Genomic DNA, 22,619 nt, shown 5'->3' on the forward strand with positions numbered 1-22,619 from the left:
CAAAGCGCCTGGCCCAGACGGATACACTAACAAATTCTATTCCTGTTTCAAAGATACTCTTTCACCTATTCTGGCCCAGGTATTCAATGAAGCATCCGCGCTAGCTAACTTCCCGAAATAAATGTTAGAAGCCAGGATAGTCACTTTCCCTAAACCAGGAAAGAACCCAACTATCATATCCAACTACCGACCCATTGCATTGCTTAATTCGGACGTAAAAATTTATGCCAAAATGATAGCTAATAGACTCAACCCGCTGCTTCCCACACTCATTAATCAGGATCAAGTGGGTTTCGTTCAAGGCAGACAATCACCTGATAACACCAGAAGAATAATCGATTTAGTTGAGGCCTTCTCTGGGTCGGAGGAGCCATTACTATTGTTGTCCTTAGACGCAGAGAAGGCCTTTGACAGACTCCATTGGGGCTACTTATATGCGGTTTTACGCAAGTTTGGGATAGTGGGCCGTGCGTTAACATCCATTTCAGCTTTATATTCGTCCCCGTCAGCCAGAGTATTTGTGAGCGGCCTGTTGTCCCCCTCCTTTAGACTCTCCAATGGCACTCGCCAGGGCTGCCCCCTATCACCCTTGGTTTTTGCACTAGCCATTGAACCTCTTGCCGAGATTATAAGATCATCAGATACTATTAAAGGCCCAAAGATATCGGGTGAACCACATAAAATTTGCCTATTTGCGGACGATGTCCTGCTCTCTCTCACTGACCCAGAGTATTCCCTTCCCGGCCTCCATGTGATCCTAGATGAATATGCCGCTGTATCCTATTACAAGTTAAACGGGTCCAAAACAGAAGCACTCCCCTTAAACTTCCCCTCTGATCTCCTCCAATCCCTAAAAACTAAATTTCAATACTCCTGGCAAACAAGTAGCCTTAAATATTTGGGAATTCACATCACCCCTACCATTGGGGACATGATTCAAGCTAACTATGCCCCACTCCTTCACAAGATCTCGCTGATGTCCACGGACTGGATGATGTTGCATATCTCATGGCTAGGCAGAATAGCGGCTCTAAAAATGATGATATTACCTAAGATCCTTTACCTATTTAGAACCATCCCCCTCCTGATCCCCACTCCTTTGTTAAATAAATTCCAATCATCCTTTGCTAAATACATATGGCGGGGGTCTAAGCCAAGGGTGGCCCGAAGAACTCTGTCACTCCCAAAACGGGAAGGGGGGGTGGCATACCCCGACCTGCACAAATACCAAGTCGCTAGCATACTCTCCCAAATTGGGGCTTGGTTTGAGTTGGATGACCCCAAAGTGTGGGTGACCATGGAACGCAATTTAATGGCCCCCTGCCCACTTTCAGACTGTCTCTGGCTCCCCGTTTCAGTGGATATTCGCCATCTGACACCAGTTTCCTCTACCATACACACTCGTAAGGCATGGCTGGAGGCGATAAAACTAAGATCAGACATATCATTACCTTGCACCCAGCTATCACTCCAGGCCATTGCTTCCCTAATACCAAATCTCTCCTTCACCTCATGGTCCTCGCGGGGGGTACCATCACTCGCTGAGGTTACAACCTCTGGAACCCTATTACCATTCTCACAACTACAATCCCAATTCTCCCTCCCACGTGGGGACTTCTTCAAATACCTTCAGCTCCGACACTGGCTGTCCACCGTAACCCAGAACCCACATGTTGTGTCCACACTCCCTCGATACATCCAGAATAAATTGACTAGTGCGGGTAGCAGAGGAAGTATCTCCTGGTGGTACAATTTATTAATAGAACCATCGAGCTTCACAAAATTCCCCTCCTTACAGAAATGGGAACAAGATTTGAATGAACCTATTAGCGAGGAAGAGTGGCATCACATCTTTCAAATAGGTTTAAAAGTGTCTAAATGTGTCTAAATGTATCTCGCACATCGAACAATACTATAAACTTCTGCATCGCATGTATATGACTCCAGTATTACTGAATAAATTCAGTCCAGCCAACCCCAATCTATGTTGGCGAAACTGTGGATGTGTGGGCTCCCTTTTCCACATATTCTGGGAATGTCCTTATATTTCCAGGCTTTGGAAAGCGGTCTTCGTACTTATCTCTACAGTGCTGAAGGCTCCCATTTCTCCGACCCCGAAAGTGGCGATTTTCCACCTGACCACCGGAGGCCTCCCCAATAACGACAGATACATCATGGGCCATATTCTGATCACAACTAAAACCCTGATTGCCCAGTGTTGGCGCTCCACTCGAATCCCTACTATCCCCCAAATAGAACAAGCGGTTCAACATCACTGTGAATACGAGACCGCAGGAGTACATTACTCTTCCTCGGCCTCCAACCCGTTAATAAAGTGGTTCAGCTGGACTGAATACCAGGCCTCTAGAACGGGCGGGCCCCCGTAGAATAGAGTAGAGTCAGGATTCTAGTTCCTTGTCTACACTTAAACCTGACTATCATGGAACGGGCATCTGACCGTTTGACCTTTTGACCTTTCTCTACAGGTTAGTCTATAAATGCCAATTACAGATCTTTTTTGATACAGTTAAAGATGGAAATATTGCTTTGTGAATGAAAACTTAATTCAATGTGTGCTCCCCCCTCCCTTTCCCTAATATTATTTTTGTTGTTCCTTTTTATTTTACCTTTCTGTATCCTACAATTCTGTTCATTATTTTGTAAAACTAATAAAAATTAATGTTGAAAAAAAAAAATTGCATGCCCCTTCACAGAATAAAATTCCTGATTTTTTGACACCAAAATTAAAACAAAAAAAACATTTATTTTAATCATTCACATTCCACTTCTCCATGAAAAGATGGAGAATTGCTACACGGAGAGACACGGCGAAAATCACTCAAAGACGGCGAGAAGTGCACATTGAATAGGGTTGCTCGCTTTTTGAGAGCAAAAGTCTCCGTCCAACGCGAGAAAAGCACAAACTCACCATAAAACACGGCAAATTTTTCTCATTGAATACTGCCCTATGAAATGACAAAAGCTTATTGATTTGTTTGTCTAACTTCTCTACTTTATCTCCCTCAAACACTTTAACCCCTTCCTGACACAGCATGTTTTTGCCTTCCTGACAGAGCCCTTTTTTTCAAATCTGACATGTATCACTTAAGTGGGGATAACTTTTTTTTGCTTTTACTTATCCCAGTGATTTTGAGATTGTTTTCTCGTGACACATTGTACTTCAAATTAGTGGTAAATTTGGGTCGATACAGTCTGTGTTTTTTTGTGAAAAATACCAAAATGTCGTAAAAAAATGGAAAATTTAGCAATTTGCAAAATGTTAAATTTTCTGCTTGTGAGACAAATAATCATACCACTCAAAATAGTTAATAACTAACATAGACCATATGTCTACTTTATGTTTCCATCATTATTTCAACTTCCTTTTAATTTTTTTGGACACTAGGAGGCTTACAATATGAATAGCAAATTCTCAAATTTTCAAGAAAATTTCAAACACTGATTTTTTTAGGGACCAGTTCAGTTCTGATGTGACTTTGAGGGACTTGTATGTGAGACACCCCCATAAATGATGCCATTTCAAAAACTGCACCCCTCACAGTATTCAAAACAGCATTTTGGAAGTTTGTTAACCCTTTAGGTGTTTCACAGGAATTAAAACAAAGTGTAGGTGAAATTTCAAAATTTCTTTTTTTTTTGCAGATTTGCAATTTTAATACATTTTTCTAAGGAACACCGTAGATTTTACTAGAGAAATGTGACTAAAAATTGATTCCCCCAATTCTTTTGTTTTCATAAATATCCTATATGTGGCCCTAGTGTGCACGTTGACCAAACTACAGGCTTCATAATAGAAGGAGCACCTACTTGATTTTGGAGCCTCCTTTTTATGAGATTATTTTTAAGGCACCATGTAGGTTACTAGGCACCATAAGATGCTAAAATTTAGGAACCCCCCCACAAGTGACCCCATTTTGCAAACTACACCCCTCAGGGAATTCATCTAGGGGTATAGTGTACATTTCATACCCCCAGGGGTTTCACCAATTTTGATACAACTGGGCTGTGCAAATGAAAAATTACATTTTTTAACACAAAAATGCAGTTCTGGCTCAAAATTTTTCATTTTCACAAGGAATGAAGGAGACAAAGCACCCCAAAATCTGTGCCCCAATTTCTCCCGAGTACGGCAATGCCTCACATGTGACCAAAAAATACCATTTGGGTGCATGGCAGGACTCAGAAGGGAAGGAGTGATTTTGGGATTTTGCAGCTCAGATTCTGGTGGAATGTGGTGGGTGCTATGTCGCATTAGCAAGACCCCCCAAGCACCAATACAGTGGAACCCCCCCACAAGTGACCCCATTTTGCAAACTACACCCCTCAGGGAATTCATCTAGGGGTATAGTGTACATTTCATACCCCCAGGGGTTTCACCAATTTTGATACAACTGGGCTGTGCAAATGAAAAATTACATTTTTTAACACAAAAATGCAGTTCTGGCTCAAAATTTTTCATTTTCACAAGGAATGAAGGAGACAAAGCACCCCAAAATCTGTGCCCCAATTTCTCCCGAGTACGGCAATGCCTCATGTGTGACCAAAAAGTGGCAGGACTCAGAAGGGAAGGAGTGATATTTGGATTTTGCAGCACAAATTCTGGTGGAATGTTGGTGGGTGCTATGTCGCATTAGCAAGACCCCCAAAGCACCAATACAGTGGAACCCCCCCACAAGTGACCCTATTTTGCAAACTACACCCCTCAGGGAATTCATCTAGGGGTATAGTGTACATTTCATACCCCCAGGGGTTTCACCAATTTTGATACAACTGGGCTGTGCAAATGAAAAATTACATTTTTTAACACAAAAATGCAGTTCTGGCTCAAAATTTTTCATTTTCACAAGGAATGAAGGAGACAAAGCACCCCAAAATCTGTGCCCCAATTTCTCCCGAGTACGGCAATGCCTCATGTGTGACCAAAAAGTGGCAGGACTCAGAAGGGAAGGAGTGATATTTGGATTTTGCAGCACAAATTCTGGTGGAATGTTGGTGGGTGCTATGTCGCATTAGCAAGACCCCCAAAGCACCAATACAGTGGAACCCCCCCACAAGTGACCCCATTTTGCAAACTACACCCCTCAGGGAATTCATCTAGGGGTATAGTGTACATTTCAAACCCCCAGGGGTTTCACCAATTTTGATACAACTGGGCAGTGAAAATGAAAAATTACATTTTTTTACACAAAAATGCAGTTCTGGCTCAAAATTTTTCATTTTCAGAAGGTATGAAGGAGAAAAAGCACCCCAAAATCTGTGCCCCAATTTCTCCCGAGTACGGCAATGCCTCACATGTGACCAAAAAATACCAGTTGGGTGCATGGCAGGACTCAGAAGGGAAGGAGTGATTTTGGGATTTTGCAGCTCAGATTCTGGTGGAATGTGGTGGGTGCTATGTCGCATTAGCAAGACCCCCCAAGCACCAATACAGTGGAACCCCCCACAAGTGACCCCATTTTGCAAACTACACCCCTCAGGGAATTCATCTAGGGGTATAGTGTACATTTCATACCCCCAGGGGTTTCACCAATTTTGATACAACTGGGCTGTGCAAATGAAAAATTACATTTTTTAACACAAAAATGCAGTTCTGGCTCAAAATTTTTCATTTTCACAAGGAATGAAGGAGACAAAGCACCCCAAAATCTGTGCCCCAATTTCTCCCGAGTACGGCAATGCCTCATGTGTGACCAAAAAGTGGCAGGACTCAGAAGGGAAGGAGTGATATTTGGATTTTGCAGCACAAATTCTGGTGGAATGTTGGTGGGTGCTATGTCGCATTAGCAAGACCCCCAAAGCACCAATACAGTGGAACCCCCCCACAAGTGACCCCATTTTGCAAACTACACCCCTCAGGGAATTCATCTAGGGGTATAGTGTACATTTCATACCCCCAGGGGTTTCACCAATTTTGATACAACTGGGCTGTGCAAATGAAAAATTACATTTTTTAACACAAAAATGCAGTTCTGGCTCAAAATTTTTCATTTTCACAAGGAATGAAGGAGACAAAGCACCCCAAAATCTGTGCCCCAATTTCTCCCGAGTACGGCAATGCCTCATGTGTGACCAAAAAGTGGCAGGACTCAGAAGGGAAGGAGTGATATTTGGATTTTGCAGCACAAATTCTGGTGGAATGTTGGTGGGTGCTATGTCGCATTAGCAAGACCCCCAAAGCACCAATACAGTGGAACCCCCCCACAAGTGACCCCATTTTGCAAACTACACCCCTCAGGGAATTCATCTAGGGGTATAGTGTACATTTCATACCCCCAGGGGTTTCACCAATTTTGATACAACTGGGCTGTGCAAATGAAAAATTACATTTTTTAACACAAAAATGCAGTTCTGGCTCAAAATTTTTCATTTTCACAAGGAATGAAGGAGACAAAGCACCCCAAAATCTGTGCCCCAATTTCTCCCGAGTACGGCAATGCCTCATGTGTGACCAAAAAGTGGCAGGACTCAGAAGGGAAGGAGTGATATTTGGATTTTGCAGCACAAATTCTGGTGGAATGTTGGTGGGTGCTATGTCGCATTAGCAAGACCCCCAAAGCACCAATACAGTGGAACCCCCCCACAAGTGACCCCATTTTGCAAACTACACCCCTCAGGGAATTCATCTAGGGGTATAGTGTACATTTCAAACCCCCAGGGGTTTCACCAATTTTGATACAACTGGGCAGTGAAAATGAAAAATTACATTTTTTTACACAAAAATGCAGTTCTGGCTCAAAATTTTTCATTTTCAGAAGGTATGAAGGAGAAAAAGCACCCCAAAATCTGTGCCCCAATTTCTCCCGAGTACGGCAATGCCTCACATGTGACCAAAAAATACCAGTTGGGTGCATGGCAGGACTCAGAAGGGAAGGAGTGATTTTTGGATTTTGCGGCTCAGATTCTGGTGGAATGAATGGTGGGTGCTATGTGGCATTAGCAAGACCCCCGAAGCACGGTGAAATTATGAACCTAATAATCCATAGATGTGTGGTATATTTTAAAACACTCCTTTATACATAGGCCGGGTTTGTCGGGGCAAGTGTCACACTGGAAAATAGTTTGCTTTCTTATTCCCTTTTTATAGCAAACTTTGCACCTTTTTTGTGTCCTGCCCTTTTTTCCAGTGGAGGGGATTTCATCAGGAAAATGCTGCCCTGGTACAATACGGGGGCCAGTACTAGAAGTACTGGGGCCCTCTGCCTGCTGGTTCCCAAATATTAGGCCCTTTATGACTTCCTCTTGAAAGTGCATAAATGTCCCCCTCTGGCCGGTAGAACGGAATAGCACGTAAGCGTTATACAGTGTCATCTGGATGATATACACGGCCAGCTTCTTGTACCAGATTTTTGTTTTCCGCAGGGCACTGTACGGCTTCAGTACCTGATCTGAAAGATCCACTCCGCCCATGTACCTATTGTAATCCAGGATACAATTAGGTTTTGAGGTGTGGGTACTGGTACCTCGTACAGGGACGGAGGTGGTACTGTCTCCGTGAATTGTTGTCAGTATAAGGACATCACTCTTGTCCTTATATTTGACCAACAACATATTTTCGGTGCATATTCCCCTGCTTTCACCCCTTCTCATTACTTGGGCAATGTGCGTTTTTGGGAGGCCTCTTTGGTTCTTGCGCACAGTACCGCAAGCTGCTGTACCTCTTGAACCAAGGGCCTTAAACAGGGGGATGCTAGTGTAAAAGTTATCCACATAGAGGTGATAACCTTTATCCAGGAAGGGGTGCACTAAATCCCAGACAATTTTTCCACTAACACCTACGAGGGAGGGGGGGCATTCTGGCGGTTCAATTCTTGAATCCTTCCCTTCATATACCCTAAACATGTGGGTGTACCCTGAGGTGCTTTCACACAGCTTATACATTTTTATGCCATACCTTGCCCTCTTACTGGGAAGGTACTGGCGGAATTTAACCCTTCCTTTAAAATGTATAAGGGACTCGTCAATACAAATACATTTTTCAGGGATGTACATCTCTGCAAATTTGGCACTGAAATGATCAATGACCGGCCTGACTTTGAATAGCCGGTCAAAGGTGGGATCCTTTCTGGGTGGGCACTGTGCATTATCGTTGTAATGCAAAAATTTAAGGATCATCTCAAAACGAGCCCGAGTCATGGCCATACGGTAAAATGGGGTGCTGTACAGAACATCTGTACTCCAATATTGCCTAATTTCTGGCTTTTTTACTATGCCCATATGAAACACCAGACCCCAAAACGTCATCATCTCTACTGCATCTACAGGGGTCCACCTAGCAAATGATGACGTGGGGTTTTGAGCAATAAACTGCTGGGCATATAAATTAGTTTGGTCCACCATTAAATTTATAAAATCATCAGAGAACAATAATTTGAAAAAGTCAATTTCTCTGAGACCTGTGGAATCAAATTGGATTCCTGGCATGGCCAAAAACTCAGGAACCTGGGGCTCAAAATTGTCTGGTGGTGGGGTCCATACGAGATCAATTATTGGGGGGGGGGGGTCTCAGCTGCTCTACGGGGGCGTCTTTGAGGGGGTCCCTCATCACCAGAGGAGGAAGAGGAGCTTAAGACGAATCCTTCAAATTCCCCGCTTGCCTCACTGGCTGAGTCAGAGGCAAGCATGGCATATGCCTCCTCCGCTGAATACATTCTTCTGGATGACTGGGATGACATTTGGGATGACATTTTTATTTTTGTGTTACTGGTAGTGAAATGTTTCAACACGTGTATAGTGTAGGGGGGGGGGGGTACAAACTTTATTTCAACCCGGGGGGTATGTAGTGTGTAGTGTGTATGTAGTGCAGAAAAAAAAAATACTTTATACAGAAATTTGATCCCAATAAAAAAAAAAAAAAAAATTGAAGGGGTTAAAAAAAAAAAAAAAAAAGGTCCTGCGCCAAAAATTGAGCACAGATGTTGGTCAGTAACGTCCGTCACTGAACAGCGCTCAAAGGCAACAGGAATTTGATCAAAAAAAAAAAAAAAGAATAGATCAACCCTGTGCCGAAAAAGCTGATCAGTGATGTACGTCACTGATCAGCGCACAGTGGCCACAGGACACCCACAAAATCACAGTGTGTGTAAAAAAAAAAATTAAAAAAAGACCCCACAGCACCCTCAAAAAAAAAAAAAGGTGATCAGTGATGCGACACTGATTACCAGTGAGGGGCAGCAGGTGCACAACCTTTGGTGCAACTGGCAGCAACTGACAGGTATATATAAAAAAAAAAAAACCTCTGCACCCCCAAAAAGTTGCTGATCACCTCAGATATAGTGATCAGCACAAAAGGCGGGGGCAGCAGACACAAAATATAGCACTCTCTATCACTCTCTGTCACTATCTCTCTCTATCTCTCTATCTCTCACTATCTATCACTCTATGACACTGCAGCAGCAGCACTGACAGTTATATATATGAAAAATAACCCCTGCACCCCCAAAAAGTTGCTGGGGGTGCACAAAAGGGGGGCAGCAGACACAAAATATAGCAGTCTCTATCACTCTCTGTCACTATCTCTCTCTATCTCTCTATCTATCTCTCACTATCTATCACTCTATGACACTGCAGCAGCAGCACTGACAGGTATATATATAAAAAAAAAAAACCTGCGCCCCCAAAAAGTTGCTGATCAGTTAATTTATACTGATCAGCACAAAAGGGGGGGCAGCAGTCAGTTATATAAAAAATATATAGCACAATCTGTCACTATCTCTCTCTATCTCTCTCTATCTCTCTCTATCTATCTATAACTCTATCACACTGCAGCAGCACAAAATATAGCACTCTCTGTCACTAGCCCTCTCTATCTCTCTCTATCTCTCTCTCTATCTCTCTATCTATAACTCGATGACACTGCAGCAGCACAACACAGCACAACACAGCACAGGAAGTCACAAGAAGTAGCAAGATCCAGGCAGTGATCAGGTAAGTATTTTGCAAGGTTCAGGTCAGTATACTGCGGCAGCTAGGCACGGTGACCGCACTGCACGCAATTTCAGACCGGAATGGCGTCTGCAGTGCAGTCACCGTTAGTTTAAACCCCCCTCCATGGCTGTGATTGGTTCGTCGGTCCGACGAACCAATCACGGCCTTTGGGGGCGGGCGGGGTGAGGTGGGGTGACACCAGTGTCACCCTTACACCCCGCGGTGATTGGTGCTGTACTTTACAGCACCAATCACCTCCGATCCCTGTGTCACTGGCGAACGTTATTCGCCGGTGACACAGAAAACGCTGTGAATGGCTGTTCACACTGAACAGCCAATCACAGCGATCGCCGACGGGGGGTCGGCATCGCAGCCCCCCCTGGGCATGCAGGGACATGTCTGCTGTCAGGGACAGCAGACATGTTTAAACTGTCACCGCGTCTATAGACGCGGTGGCAGTTAAATGGCATGACGTACATTTATGCCATGTGTCGGGAAGTACTTCCCGACCATGACGTAAATGTACGTCAAATGTCGGGAAGGGGTTAAACATCTCCCCTTCAGTCACTATCTGTGCTATGCAAAGCAAGGACTTGATTTTTCTAAGATCCTATGTTGTCATACCTTGTAAATGATTGTAGCTTAGAATACGACCATTCTTGGTACAAACTTCATTCTCCCCAGCTTCTTGTATGCTATTACCCCTGCATATCCAGTCGCCTGGTGCTGTATATGTGCATAGCGTTATGCTCTAGCACCACCATGGATAAACAGGAGATAAAAAAACATGCTTCACTTACGTCAGTCGTTACATAAGTGATCTGCTCTGAGAGAGATAATTATGCTGTGATTAGTACCTTTCTTTTTCATTTCACAGAAACTTGTACATTCTAATTGCCAGTTCATTTCCATCTTGACTACCTAAAATTATAAGCTTACAGTACATAAGCAAGAAATGTTACGTGACAGAGGTGGAACCCTGTTTATTGATAGAAAAAGTATAAAGAGGACTTGGTGTCTTTTTTAACATAAAATAAAGATGTATCTAGCTTAATGTTGGCTAATAAATAGGCCATGTTTCATGTATAGCTGCTAGAATACCTTCCCTATCTGTTCCTTTCCTCCATAGTCTGCCACAGGCATCACAAAAGGACTATCAGTAAAAGGTAGGATAGTGACATATAGTAAATATGGAGCAAAAGATCAGGGATGCCATCAGAAATTGTGATGCCTAAGACTGAAAAAATAGACAGTGTCCCCTCCCTTTCTTGAACCCCCCCGGTGTGGCTGGTGAGACCTCCGGTGTCTTGGCTACAGTACTCAACCTCTACATTGTGTCAAGTGAAATTATGACAAATTATACTTGATAGACTACAGTCCTGGGCCCCTTTCTGTCTGGGCCCTGGACTGGAGGGGCCCATTTATCATGACCTCGTAAACCACACTGCCCTGGCAGCAGTGCGGTGTGCAGTCCATAGGCTACAATGGGCTACCGCCATCTCAGAATGGCAGTAGCCCAGGGATGCAATGCACTGCTGCCTGATGTTGATACTTTGGCCGTCTTCACATTTTCCTAGAAACCTATGGGGGAATCGGCCGGTGGTGGGACAGGAGGGATCGCAGCAGGGATCGTAGATCCCTGCTGCGGTCCCTCCTGATACATTACATTGATACTTAGTGTTTGTGGCTACTGCCTGAAAATGGGTGTTTTGGGGGATTTAGCCACAAATATTGTATGATAAATGTGCCCCTTAGAGGCAACACCTTGCTCCTATTATCGACAATGTCATGTCCAGGATTTGGCAAACGGAATATAGGACCAGTATAAACTGACACCCTCCTAACTCTTTCCGGAAGATCTGGGAATCCCGGGATTGCTTTACAAACCTCCAGATAACTGTATTTTATTACCAATGGGTGACTTTTTTTTTTTTTTTTGGTCAATATGCTTTACCATTTCACTCTGTATTCGCTTATGTTCTCAACATCATCTGCATTTGGAGGGAGGGTATGTGATGTCGGCTCCGGCCTAGATCAGGGTGATTGCATCGCACACAGTGAGTAAATCCAGGCAAAGGCGGCACACAGTGAGGAAATAATTTGATGGTGAATGAGCTGCAAATGGATAAATAGATTTTTGCTGGGCTGCGACATCTTCGCTACCAATTCACAGGCTTCCGTAGGGTGGGATTACACTCTGGCGGCGTGGTGGACAACTATTGTCACAGTGATGGCTCAGTGCTGCTAAATTGCTGCCATGCGATCAGGTCTGAATCGCTATACCCATTTCCTCTGTATTGTATTGCTGCAGTTTTAATAAATGGTTATTTATAGAGGTGAGTGCACCCCCTGGGCTGTAGTGCAGGGGGAGATCACACAGCACATATATTACAGGCATGATAACATGCATGTATATATGTGCTGGATTGATTCCCGGGGATCACCAACTTTGAATCGGATGCTCGATGGCGCCTGGGAATCAGCATACACTATTGTAGTGTTAAGCCCACCCCCTGGACTCCTGAGCAATCAGTTTATTTCCAGGATTGGACCCAGTAGTGCTTAATGCGAATGCACATTTTTAGCAACCAAAGCTGTATCCCATACGCTACAGGCTAAAGCCATCTTAAGCTGGTAACCAGAGATAGATTAATGTAAAAGTTGTACACAAATGTCATTTAAACTCATGTGAATTTGTCCAACTCATGTAAAGGCTTCAATATATCTACCACCATTTATCCGACCTGACCAGCGCGGCTGATCTGCAAGTTGACCGCCATTGATGATCTGTGTTCCACTAGGAAACCAGGGAAAGTCTACATTTAATGAATTGCCAATTTGCCAATCCCAACCGTTTGTTATTCCTGACCTGGACCAGGCCATTGGGGGACCGGGACATTGCTAGAAACCATCCATAATTTATGAGGGCCATAAGAATTTATCACTCTGCAGTCATGTTGGCATCATATTGACACCCGGAAAGAACGTCACGTGTCTAATGACGTTTCAGTGCCATAGCGAAATATAGTAAAACTGCAAACGCTATATGATTATTAACTTACACTCTCTCGTTATACGCAGATTATAAACTATCTCGTCACTGGGAATGTCAGAGCCTCATCCAGCTAGAGCAGAGCGATGGAACTGAGTCTATATCCCATGAGAAAACATTAAGCCTACGACTTGACAAGGTAACCATTTGTGCATTCTTTATTGCTCGGTTACTAGATATTTGTGCTATTTTCAGCTAAGTGTTCTGAATCTTATTTTAGCAAAGCCTATAAATTATTTATTGTTCAGGTAGAGAAAAGCAAAGTATAGTGCCTCTCTATCATTCCTGTTGCTCTGTCTACATAGTGCATGGAACATACAGCATAAATGACAGTTTCCATGCTCTCCTAGCAACACCATCTGTTTCCATGGCTGAAAGCAAACTCTTTCTGTATGCATTGATGGGAGGCATTGGGTGCTATATCAATATGATCCAAGAAACAAGAATTTCACTTACATTTTTTTATTAAAAAAAAAAGCTTTACTTAATCAAGGATATGTCTAAATTAAACCATGTTTAAATTGAAAGACTGATTGTTTACCTGTGTGCTATTTGAATGCATTCAGGGTAATTTTAATAAAAAATTGATTATTCAATCAGATTAATTCATTTTGAAAAGGGACATACTGCATGTAAGAAAGAATCAGAGAGAACATATAATATTGAACACTATAGCACAGTGGTTCTCAAATGGTGTGCCTAGGCACCCTGGGGTGCTTCAGGACCGGTGGTGGTTTTTACCTATGGACTGCAGCCCCCCAGGTAAACTCCACCACTGTCTCTGACTAAGTGAAGCCAGATGCAGTCTGTGAGACTGCTCTGGCTTCACTGTGACTGTCAGTGACTTCCTATTGGAAGTCCGACCTGCCAGTCACCCAATGCAGTCCCATTGGGAGTTTCCTCCCTCCGGGACGCCTCTACATGGGCTGCTGAGTGGCAGCCCATAAAACCGGGTCCCGCGCATGTGCAGTACGAGGATGATACTGCGCATGCGCCGGACCCAGGACCCTGAATATGCCTTCGGGGGCTACTGCAAAAGCAGGCCACAGAGGCTGGGGGCCAATGAATGCGCAGTACTAAAGAGGCTACTGCACATTCGCAGGCCGCATGATGGGGACCAGGAACATAGCAGCAGAGGGGGGTGGGGGCGCATCTCAGCAGCCCCCCTCCTCTGGACAGAGGCAAATTTAGGGGTCAGGCTGCCCCTAAGCACAATATTTTTGTCCGCCCCTTAGACACCCTGTGCCAGCTAGAGCCCCTTAGTCACCGCACCATTAAACATTTTGCCATTCACATAATGCCGATTACACATGTATACTGTATATGTCCTCTTTAGGACGGCACTCGCTATAACCTCCAATCAATGGCCATGGTGCTCAATCCATGTGCATACAGATTCCAGTGTCCCCTGGCACTCCCTCCGACTTCCCAGAAATAAATAGCCAACTCAACAGAGATAGTGCTATCATTTTGGGGTTTAACCCCCTTTACATGCAAACAAGTGATACAGTAAGATAATCTTGTCACACAGTACTACTTAACCAGCGTTTGGTCTTTTTCAAAAAGACTTCACATTCCCCTTTCCACAATCAGAACATAAATATGGAAGAAACAACAGAGTACATAGTTATTTTCAATTTTAATATGAAACAATTATAAGGACATGTACAAGTGAAGTAAAATGTACAGTGTGAAGTAAACTTGTTATAGATTACTACAGACTGGCAGCTGTGCGCACTATTATAGACACTATATAGTAAATCAAAGAAGTAGGGATGGCCATTGTTGCCTTTGCCATCGATGGTTGCCATTGATGGCAAAAGTGCAAAAGGCCATCGATTGTGTATAAGTATGCAATGGATGACCATCGATGTTTTTACATATCGATGGTCATCCATTCGCTTTGAAAGATTGGCCTGTGGGCCAATCAAAATACGGGGGTGGGGCTTCATAGGTGTGGGGGGCAGAGCTATGCTCCGTGTCCCGACCCCTTAATGAAAAAATAAAACCGAAACTATTCAGTTAAGCCTGACATCGATGGTGGGAAACCATCTGGTTCTCCCCCATCGATGTCAAAACTATTCAACATCGGCCATAAACCATCGATGATTTCTAATCGTCGATGGCCATCCCTACAAAGAAGAGGTCCACCCTCCATGGCTGTACACTGTCCCGGCGGCCTCTCTGGAAGTTCGGCTCCATGTAGTCACACACTATGTCCAGATCCTGCTTCTTTGAACAGCCTGCGCGCCCAGCAAGCTTACGCTATTGCACAGCTGAGCCGTCACTCTGCTGCTCTGTACTGCTACCGGGCGCCGGTGGCTCACCTGTCAATCAGCAAACTGGTAGTAGAATTTTGCACAGCGCCCCATTGAGGGTGTGTGTCATGCTCCACCCAAAGAGCGTGTCTAGTTCCATATATGGAGAGATTGTGAACGTGGCACCTAGAAGTGTGGATGTGTATTGCTACTAGGGATGCCAATCCCGGCGCATTTTTTCAATCCCGGGAATCGGGATTGACATATCTATGCGGTAGACACACGGTGAGCAAGGGCACCCCTTCCCCACTCTGCCCACCCTGCTCATTTACTTACATGAGCGGGCAGGCAGACAGCGGCGGTGCCTCAGCAGCGGGCGGAAAGCAGAGCCTCAGCAGTGGGCGGATAGCAGAGCCGGTGGGTGCAGAGGCAGAGGGTGGGCGTCCGAAGCTGCAGAACTCGGTGTGCGGATATGGGTGGTGCGGCCTGCGCAGCGTGACGGTCAGAGGTCATGCTGCGCAGGCAGCACTGCCCATACCCGCTCCAGGCTGCAGTCCTGGGATCGGAAACACCAGGGCAGCGTCTGAGCACCCGCTTGCCGGCATTAGATTTATGGATTGGAAGGTCCAATCTCGGGATTCAAATCCCAGCATTTTTTGGGCCAAATCACGGGATCCTGCCGATCCCGGGATTGGCCACCCTAATTGCTACATCTGAGAGGAATCTTTTAAATTGACTTATATACAAATGTAGATGAGCCCCAATGCAATTAGTAGGAGCTACTATACTTACTAAAGTGCTAGGAAATGGTGCTGATGATTCAATTTAAATGTAACTATCTCTCATTCCTTTTTCCCCAAAAAATGTGTATACACGGAGCGAAGTTTGCTAGTGAGCGACTTTAAGCGATTTTGACTAAGCGATGTGACTAAATGCACCAGCGATTTTGACTAAGCGATTTTGTTAATGGGCGATTTTGACTATACTAGAATTAACATACTTGGCTGGTATTCATTGCAGATCGCCTAGTGAATATCTCCCTCAGCAGTGAATAGCAGCGATTTTGACTAGACATTTAGCGACCTAGTCAAAATATTCTTGTCTGGCAACTCTTTTTTACTAGGCGATATTATAGGGCGATTTGTCTAACCTTGACAGAGATCTTTACTAACCTTCTAAGCAATTTTGACTTTGTAGTCAAAATCGCTTAGAAGGATAGCTATGTGTGTACACCCCTTAACAGTGTAATGTGGGCTAGGTGAAAGGAGGGAGATTGCTAGATTAATGAGGGAGAGAGGGAGATTGTTTTTATTTCAGGGAGTCTCCTGCAGAATGCAGGAGGGTAGGCAACTATGGCATAGCTGCTAATATAGATGGAGGAACTCAATCGGGTGCGAGGTGGTGCATTCAAGAAACCTTGTGCCCAATTTTGGATTATCGGTTCCCGCAGTATGCAATTTGAAAAAAATGGTTTGTAGAAGAAAATAAAAAAGATACCCCTCCATGGCCTCCGTTGCTCCCTGTAGTCTCAATTCCATCTTTACACTGGGGAGGGGGTTGCTGGGAGTCTCGGGGGCTGCTGGGAGCCTCAGGGACTGCGGTGTGATGTCATTTTCCCAGCTGCTACCACTGGGAGGGAACACACAAACACAGGGGGTGGGGCATGGGGTCTCTCACACACACACACACACACACACACACACACACACACACACACACACACACACATATATACACCATTGCTGCAGGAGTCTGGATCTCAGTGCTGGGATAGAAGACACAGCTTTGGAAGGTGAATATTTATAAACTAATTGGGAACTTTCAATTATGAAATTAGTCCTAAAAATATTGATTTGTGGAAAAATCAGAAGGTGTTTTAAAAAAAAAGATGTTCTGTCTTCTAATTGAATAGCAAAACCATGCGGCTGCAGAAAAACCCTGCGCTGCATAATTTTATCACGCTCCAAGGCTTAGTGCATCTGCCTCTATGGAGGCTTAGTACATTTCCCCAATATTGTGTCAATAACCAGATCTCATCACCTGCACAGTAAGCAGAGATCTAAGTAATATTTTAGTGACATCCTATGTAATAAAAGGCTAATGGTGTTCCTCATCTCATCATCAAGTTAATGCAAGTGCTTTGCTCATCAGTGAGCACTAGGTGGAGCTTGACAGAGCAATTTAAGTGTGGCTCCATTCGCCCCACGCACAGTATCACTGCGAAAGTGGTGTTTTTTTATGTTCACAAGCAATCCGATCCTGCCTGGCCATGCTATTTAAATATAGAATGTAAATTAAAAAAAATGTATAACATAAAAAGAGGGAAGTGGGGAGAGGAAACACATAGGAATCAAAGTGGGATGGTTGGGAGCTGTACCAAAATAAAGGACACCAATGTCAAGAACCAAATAGAATTATCCCCAGGGGCAAACGCAGGATTTTCAGAAGGGGTTTCCAGAGAGGGTCGGAGCAAAGCACGGAGATGGACACTTAGGTGACCCAGTATATACCAGGTCAGTTAAAGTATTATAGATAGACCAAATGTGTGTGTGTGTGTATATGTATATATATATATATATCTATCTCTCTCTATATATATATATATATATATATATATATATATATATATATATATATATATATATATATATATATATATATATATATATATATATATATATATATATATATATATATATATATAGGGTCAATGAATCAGGCGGCACTCACGGATTTGCAAAACGTGAACAAACTTATTTATTCATCCAACATGTTTCGGGCACTCGGCCCGTCCTCAGGGATTTTATCCCTGAGGACGGGCCGAGTGCCCGAAACATGTTGGATGAATAAATAAGTTTGTTCACGTTTTGCAAATCCGTGAGTGCTGCCTGATTCATTGACCCTATACAAGGACTAGCCAGTCCATGCTGGAAGGCACCGGGTCAGTATCGACTACATCATCCACCTGGGAGTGCCGGCTCACGCAGCATATTGGATATATATATATATATATATATCCAGGGAAGGGGACGACACTCACAAATCATATCCAATATTGCTGGGGTGCACACTCAAAATATCCTTTTGTTTAGAAGGATATCCGATACAAGTGGGTACAGAAGGAGGTCACTCGCCAGACTGAAGATAAAGGTTCAAGAAGTGCTTTTTATTTATTTACGCTGCCATGTCACTGATAAACGTTTCGGCTCTAGTATGAGCCTTTGTCAAGACTTGATGACAGCAATCAGGATTTACAAGTGTGAGGACACCTTACGGCGTCTAACTCCGCACTCCACCATGTTGCACGTGCAAGCACGGCACTAGAGCCGAAACGTTGACCAGTGACATGGCAGCGTAAATAAATAAAAAGCACTTCTTGAACCTTTATCTTCAGTCTGGCGAGTGACCTTCTTCTGTACCCACATATATATATATATATATATATATACATACATAACAGCAGTGTAGACCCCTGGGCATAGCAATGTATTGGGGCCCCTACCTATCCTCCAGCTGTAGGGGTGGGGGGTGCTATGAGAGGAAGTTTTGATGTTCCGCGGGTGGTAGGGGGTATTCTATCAACTGCTCAGCATGTAGGGCCTGGATCAGTAATTTCCAGTGATTACCCCTTTACTGCACAGATGGTGGGAGATGAGGTGGGAGAAGGGGGCATTGGGCTGAATGAAGGGGTCCTGATGCATAACTTCCAGGCTGGTAGAGGATGTTTAATACGCAGAGGAGGGGTGTATATTCGAGTGGGCTTATTATTCATAATTTTCTGGTGGGAGCATGGGCCTAACTACCATAGGTGTAAGGGGTGCAGCTACTATGGGGCCCAGAGCTGAAGGGGGGCCATCTTTGCTATCTAAGTAATATGTTTTACATACATTTTCCACCATCAGTTGCTAAATAGGGGCCCTTACAAACTTTTGCTATGGGGCCTACAAATATCTAGTTACGCCACTGGGTGGGAGGACAGCTTGCTTGACTGCAGATATCTCCAGTTTCAGGAACTAGATTTCTTAGCTTTAAATGGAATTGAAAACAAGAGAATCCCACCTACCTAATGTTACTGGGGACTAGGGGATCAGCATTCAGGAGGCAGAGCAATCTGCCAATGAGTATATAAAACTACATACCAGGTGTGTGGAGCTGGAGCAGTAACCAGCTGCTGGAAGGCTGATATCTCTGGTTGTGGGCACAGTAGAGACAAACTACTAGTGTCCATCAAAGGGAGAGAGTCTTAGCTTTTGGAATATACCCTCAGAAAAATTCTATGTCAGAACTTGAAATATCTGACTGGGAAGAGCAATTAACATGCTTGGATGGGGACCACTGCTTTGAAGTCAAATATCTCCGGTTCCCCAGGTCTGATTTTTAAAATTCTTATACCCATGGAAAGAGGGGACCCTCAGCTTACAGTCTAGGGTCCTTAGCTTCCTGGGGGGATTCTGTGTACTCAGAACCCCCCCCCCTGCGTGCGCCACTGATCCCAGCTCACAGGGACAACTGTTCCTGGACTTCCCTGCCAGGGGCAGTTACAGAGGTTGGACTCCAGCATCGTCCAATATTCAAAAAGGGGGTCACATCAACTGCCAGTGAGTCCAGGACAATGATGCTTGGGGTGTCAGTAGGTGTGGCTCCCCGTTTTGAATATTGGACTGTGCTGCAGTCCCACCTCTGCAACTGCCACTGATAAGGAAGTCCAGGAACAGAGCATTTTGTACCTAATGGAATGGGTCATGTTGGAGGGTATGTGATGTATGTGGGGGCTGTGGCTGCTCTCACTGTGCTGCCGCTCTGCTCCCCTGCACAGGCAGCCGCTAACAGCCGAGTGTGTGGCAGTTCAGAGTTGGGCTGTTGAAGAAAGGAGATAATGAACTGCACAGGCTATTAGTAGAATAGAAGGAGCCGGGGAGACGCATATATCCAGAGAGGAGAACTGCTATGTGTATAGCCACGATCGGTTGATCAGGCTCTTTTTGACATCACAGATGACACAGTAAAAAGTAATCAAACCTTGAAAAATTCTTATAGACATTACAATGATTTAATGTTTTGGGGCACCAGAAACGTTTTTGGCTGGGAGGCGCAAAATTTCTAGTTACGCCACTGTGCAGGTAACATCGGATCTCAGATTTAGGAAGGTCCACCCTCAAAAGCCAGGACATATGTGACAATCACCTCTGATAAACCTAGACAAAAAGTAAATTAATAGTGGGGATATTGATGAGATACCTTTAAATCCTCTAATTATGCTTCTATTGGGTAGCCAGTGCCATTCCATTTTTGTAATCTAGGATTCCCAGGAATTGCTTTCCTTCTGCCTCGGCCACCCTTGCATCCTTCCCTCTTCTCTCCCATTAATTTACTCACAGCGATCAGAAAGGACTTCTCTTGTCAGTGTGTGCATTATCTGGTCCTCTCCCAGACTCAGCTTGCAGTAGAAGAGCTGGAATCCTTTGAGTGTCAAGGTGAAAAAGGGGTTAGTAAGTGCGCTAGCTACCCCAATGGTGTATACAGTATCTCCACTGTGGTAAACAGGTAGTTTACCACATTGGAGATATAAACCATCAGGGTATTATAGGAACGGACTCAGTAACTTTACACTAAAGCTGGAACCAGTCCATTTGGATGACTATTCGCTATCTTAAAAACCTTTAATATTATTTTTATGTATAATTTTTGTGTAAAATTGTATTTTATTTGATTAAATGTACCCACCTTTAATTATTCATTTGGCTTGTCCAATGCAGTTACAAAACCCTTTTTACCTTAACATTTCTGTATTGGAGAAGTGACGCTTTCCATTTATTGTGACAGCTGCTTCACCAGGCACCTCATTGCAGAGCGCCCTCAATATCTTTTTGATATTTTTTTTGTTTGAAATCCTGTAATTGCCTAGGGGTACACCCAAAGTGATATAGACACCACAGAGCAGCTGCATCATGGGACTACATCTATTGTACGGGCAGCTGGTATAGCCTGAGAGAACCAGAAATGGGACTGAAAAGGTAAGTATTATTCCACAACCTCTGGCCCAATCCATGGTGTGTTTTGAATTACGGAATACCTGAAATGTAATGATCTTAATTTCAAGTATTTTTGGTACTCAAAAATGACTGGGTTCCAGGATCCTGGGATTGGCATGCCTTTTGCCAAAGTATGACAAATGGTGTGACTACTGAAAGTGACTACTGATACAGGAGGCTGAGCAAATATTCCTTCATCAATAGTCACTGTTTTTCCATTCCCACCCTTGATCAAGACTGGACTGTGCATCCTAAGTCTAAACGTAATAATATGTGCTGAGACTTGTAGTGCTACACAGAGAAAAAAAGAAAATGTAGGTGCATACATGGGGTAAAACTGAGGTTCTTAGCATAATGTTGGCCAAAAATATGGGCTTACTGTTTACAGCCAGACGACCTCATCAGGTGGGTCCCTAACAGTTCTTTAGGTGCAAATCCAGGACGCGCGACCTGCCGAGCCAACCCAACTCAACTGCTCCGATGCATCACATTAGTAAGAAGTAGCTGCTTAATTGTTAGAAAGTGTTACACTAATAAGCAGTAGCAGTTAAGTACTAGAAGTGTTACATAGGTGAGAAGTGGTAATGATGTTATTAAAAAGTGTTACATAAGTAAAAAGCAAATTAAGTCTCAAAAGTGTTACATTAATTGTTGCAATAATGATGCCCTGACTAACACAGGAGAGCCCCATGCCATGAACCTTAATGCATTTGAGATGTGTTTTTGTCTTCAGCTAATTCACAAAAGCATACAAATGAAAATTGTAGTAATGTCAAAAAAATTGTGTTTTTCCATTTCAACCATTTTTTTAATTTTGCAGACAGCTGTCATACTTGGGTCTCTGAGATTTGTCCAATTGTGTTAATATAAGCAATAGGAACAACGCAGTTCCAAATCTAATGATTCTACAATCTATTATAGTTTAGTTTGGAGCGTGAGAACAATGTTGATTAATGCATTATAACCGTTGCCATGGCTATTGCCATATTCATACACCTGTGAATTAGATATTTTATGTGTGGGTGGTTGTATGTGGGCAGCAGCTGCTGAGCGCAATGGGTGGCTGTGATTCTTCTAAATGTAGCTGACGTTTCATGCAGCAGCTATAAAAGATGTAGAGTACAAGATGGTATTTTAGGTCCTAGGGTCTCACTCAGAGATACATACAAATGTATTTACAAGCAGCGGATGTGATCATATGTCATAATGTCACAGCAAATGGTAGTTACATAGAGATGCCCATATTTGGCGTTTGTTATCTGAAATTTGTGTACAAAGACACAACCATTGGCTGCACATCAGGCAAACATCAACCATTGATGTAGCCCTGCA

General features: G+C 43.8%; 1 protein-coding gene across 1 annotated transcript in view; it reads left to right on the forward strand.

Annotated features, from left to right (window-relative positions):
- The window catches only part of RASSF5 (Ras association domain family member 5), a 104,949-nt gene that overhangs the window by 13,762 nt on the left and 68,568 nt on the right, over nt 1-22,619 (forward strand). The window contains exon 2 of the mRNA XM_083173043.1: nt 13,027-13,136. Coding sequence (XP_083029169.1) covers nt 13,027-13,136 — 110 coding nt within the window. The remainder of the gene's footprint in view (nt 1-13,026; nt 13,137-22,619) is intronic.

The sequence above is a fragment of the Crinia signifera genome, chromosome 2 (genome assembly GCF_055691185.1).
Source record: "Crinia signifera chromosome 2, ASM5569118v1, whole genome shotgun sequence".
Lineage (NCBI taxonomy): Eukaryota > Metazoa > Chordata > Amphibia > Anura > Myobatrachidae > Crinia > Crinia signifera.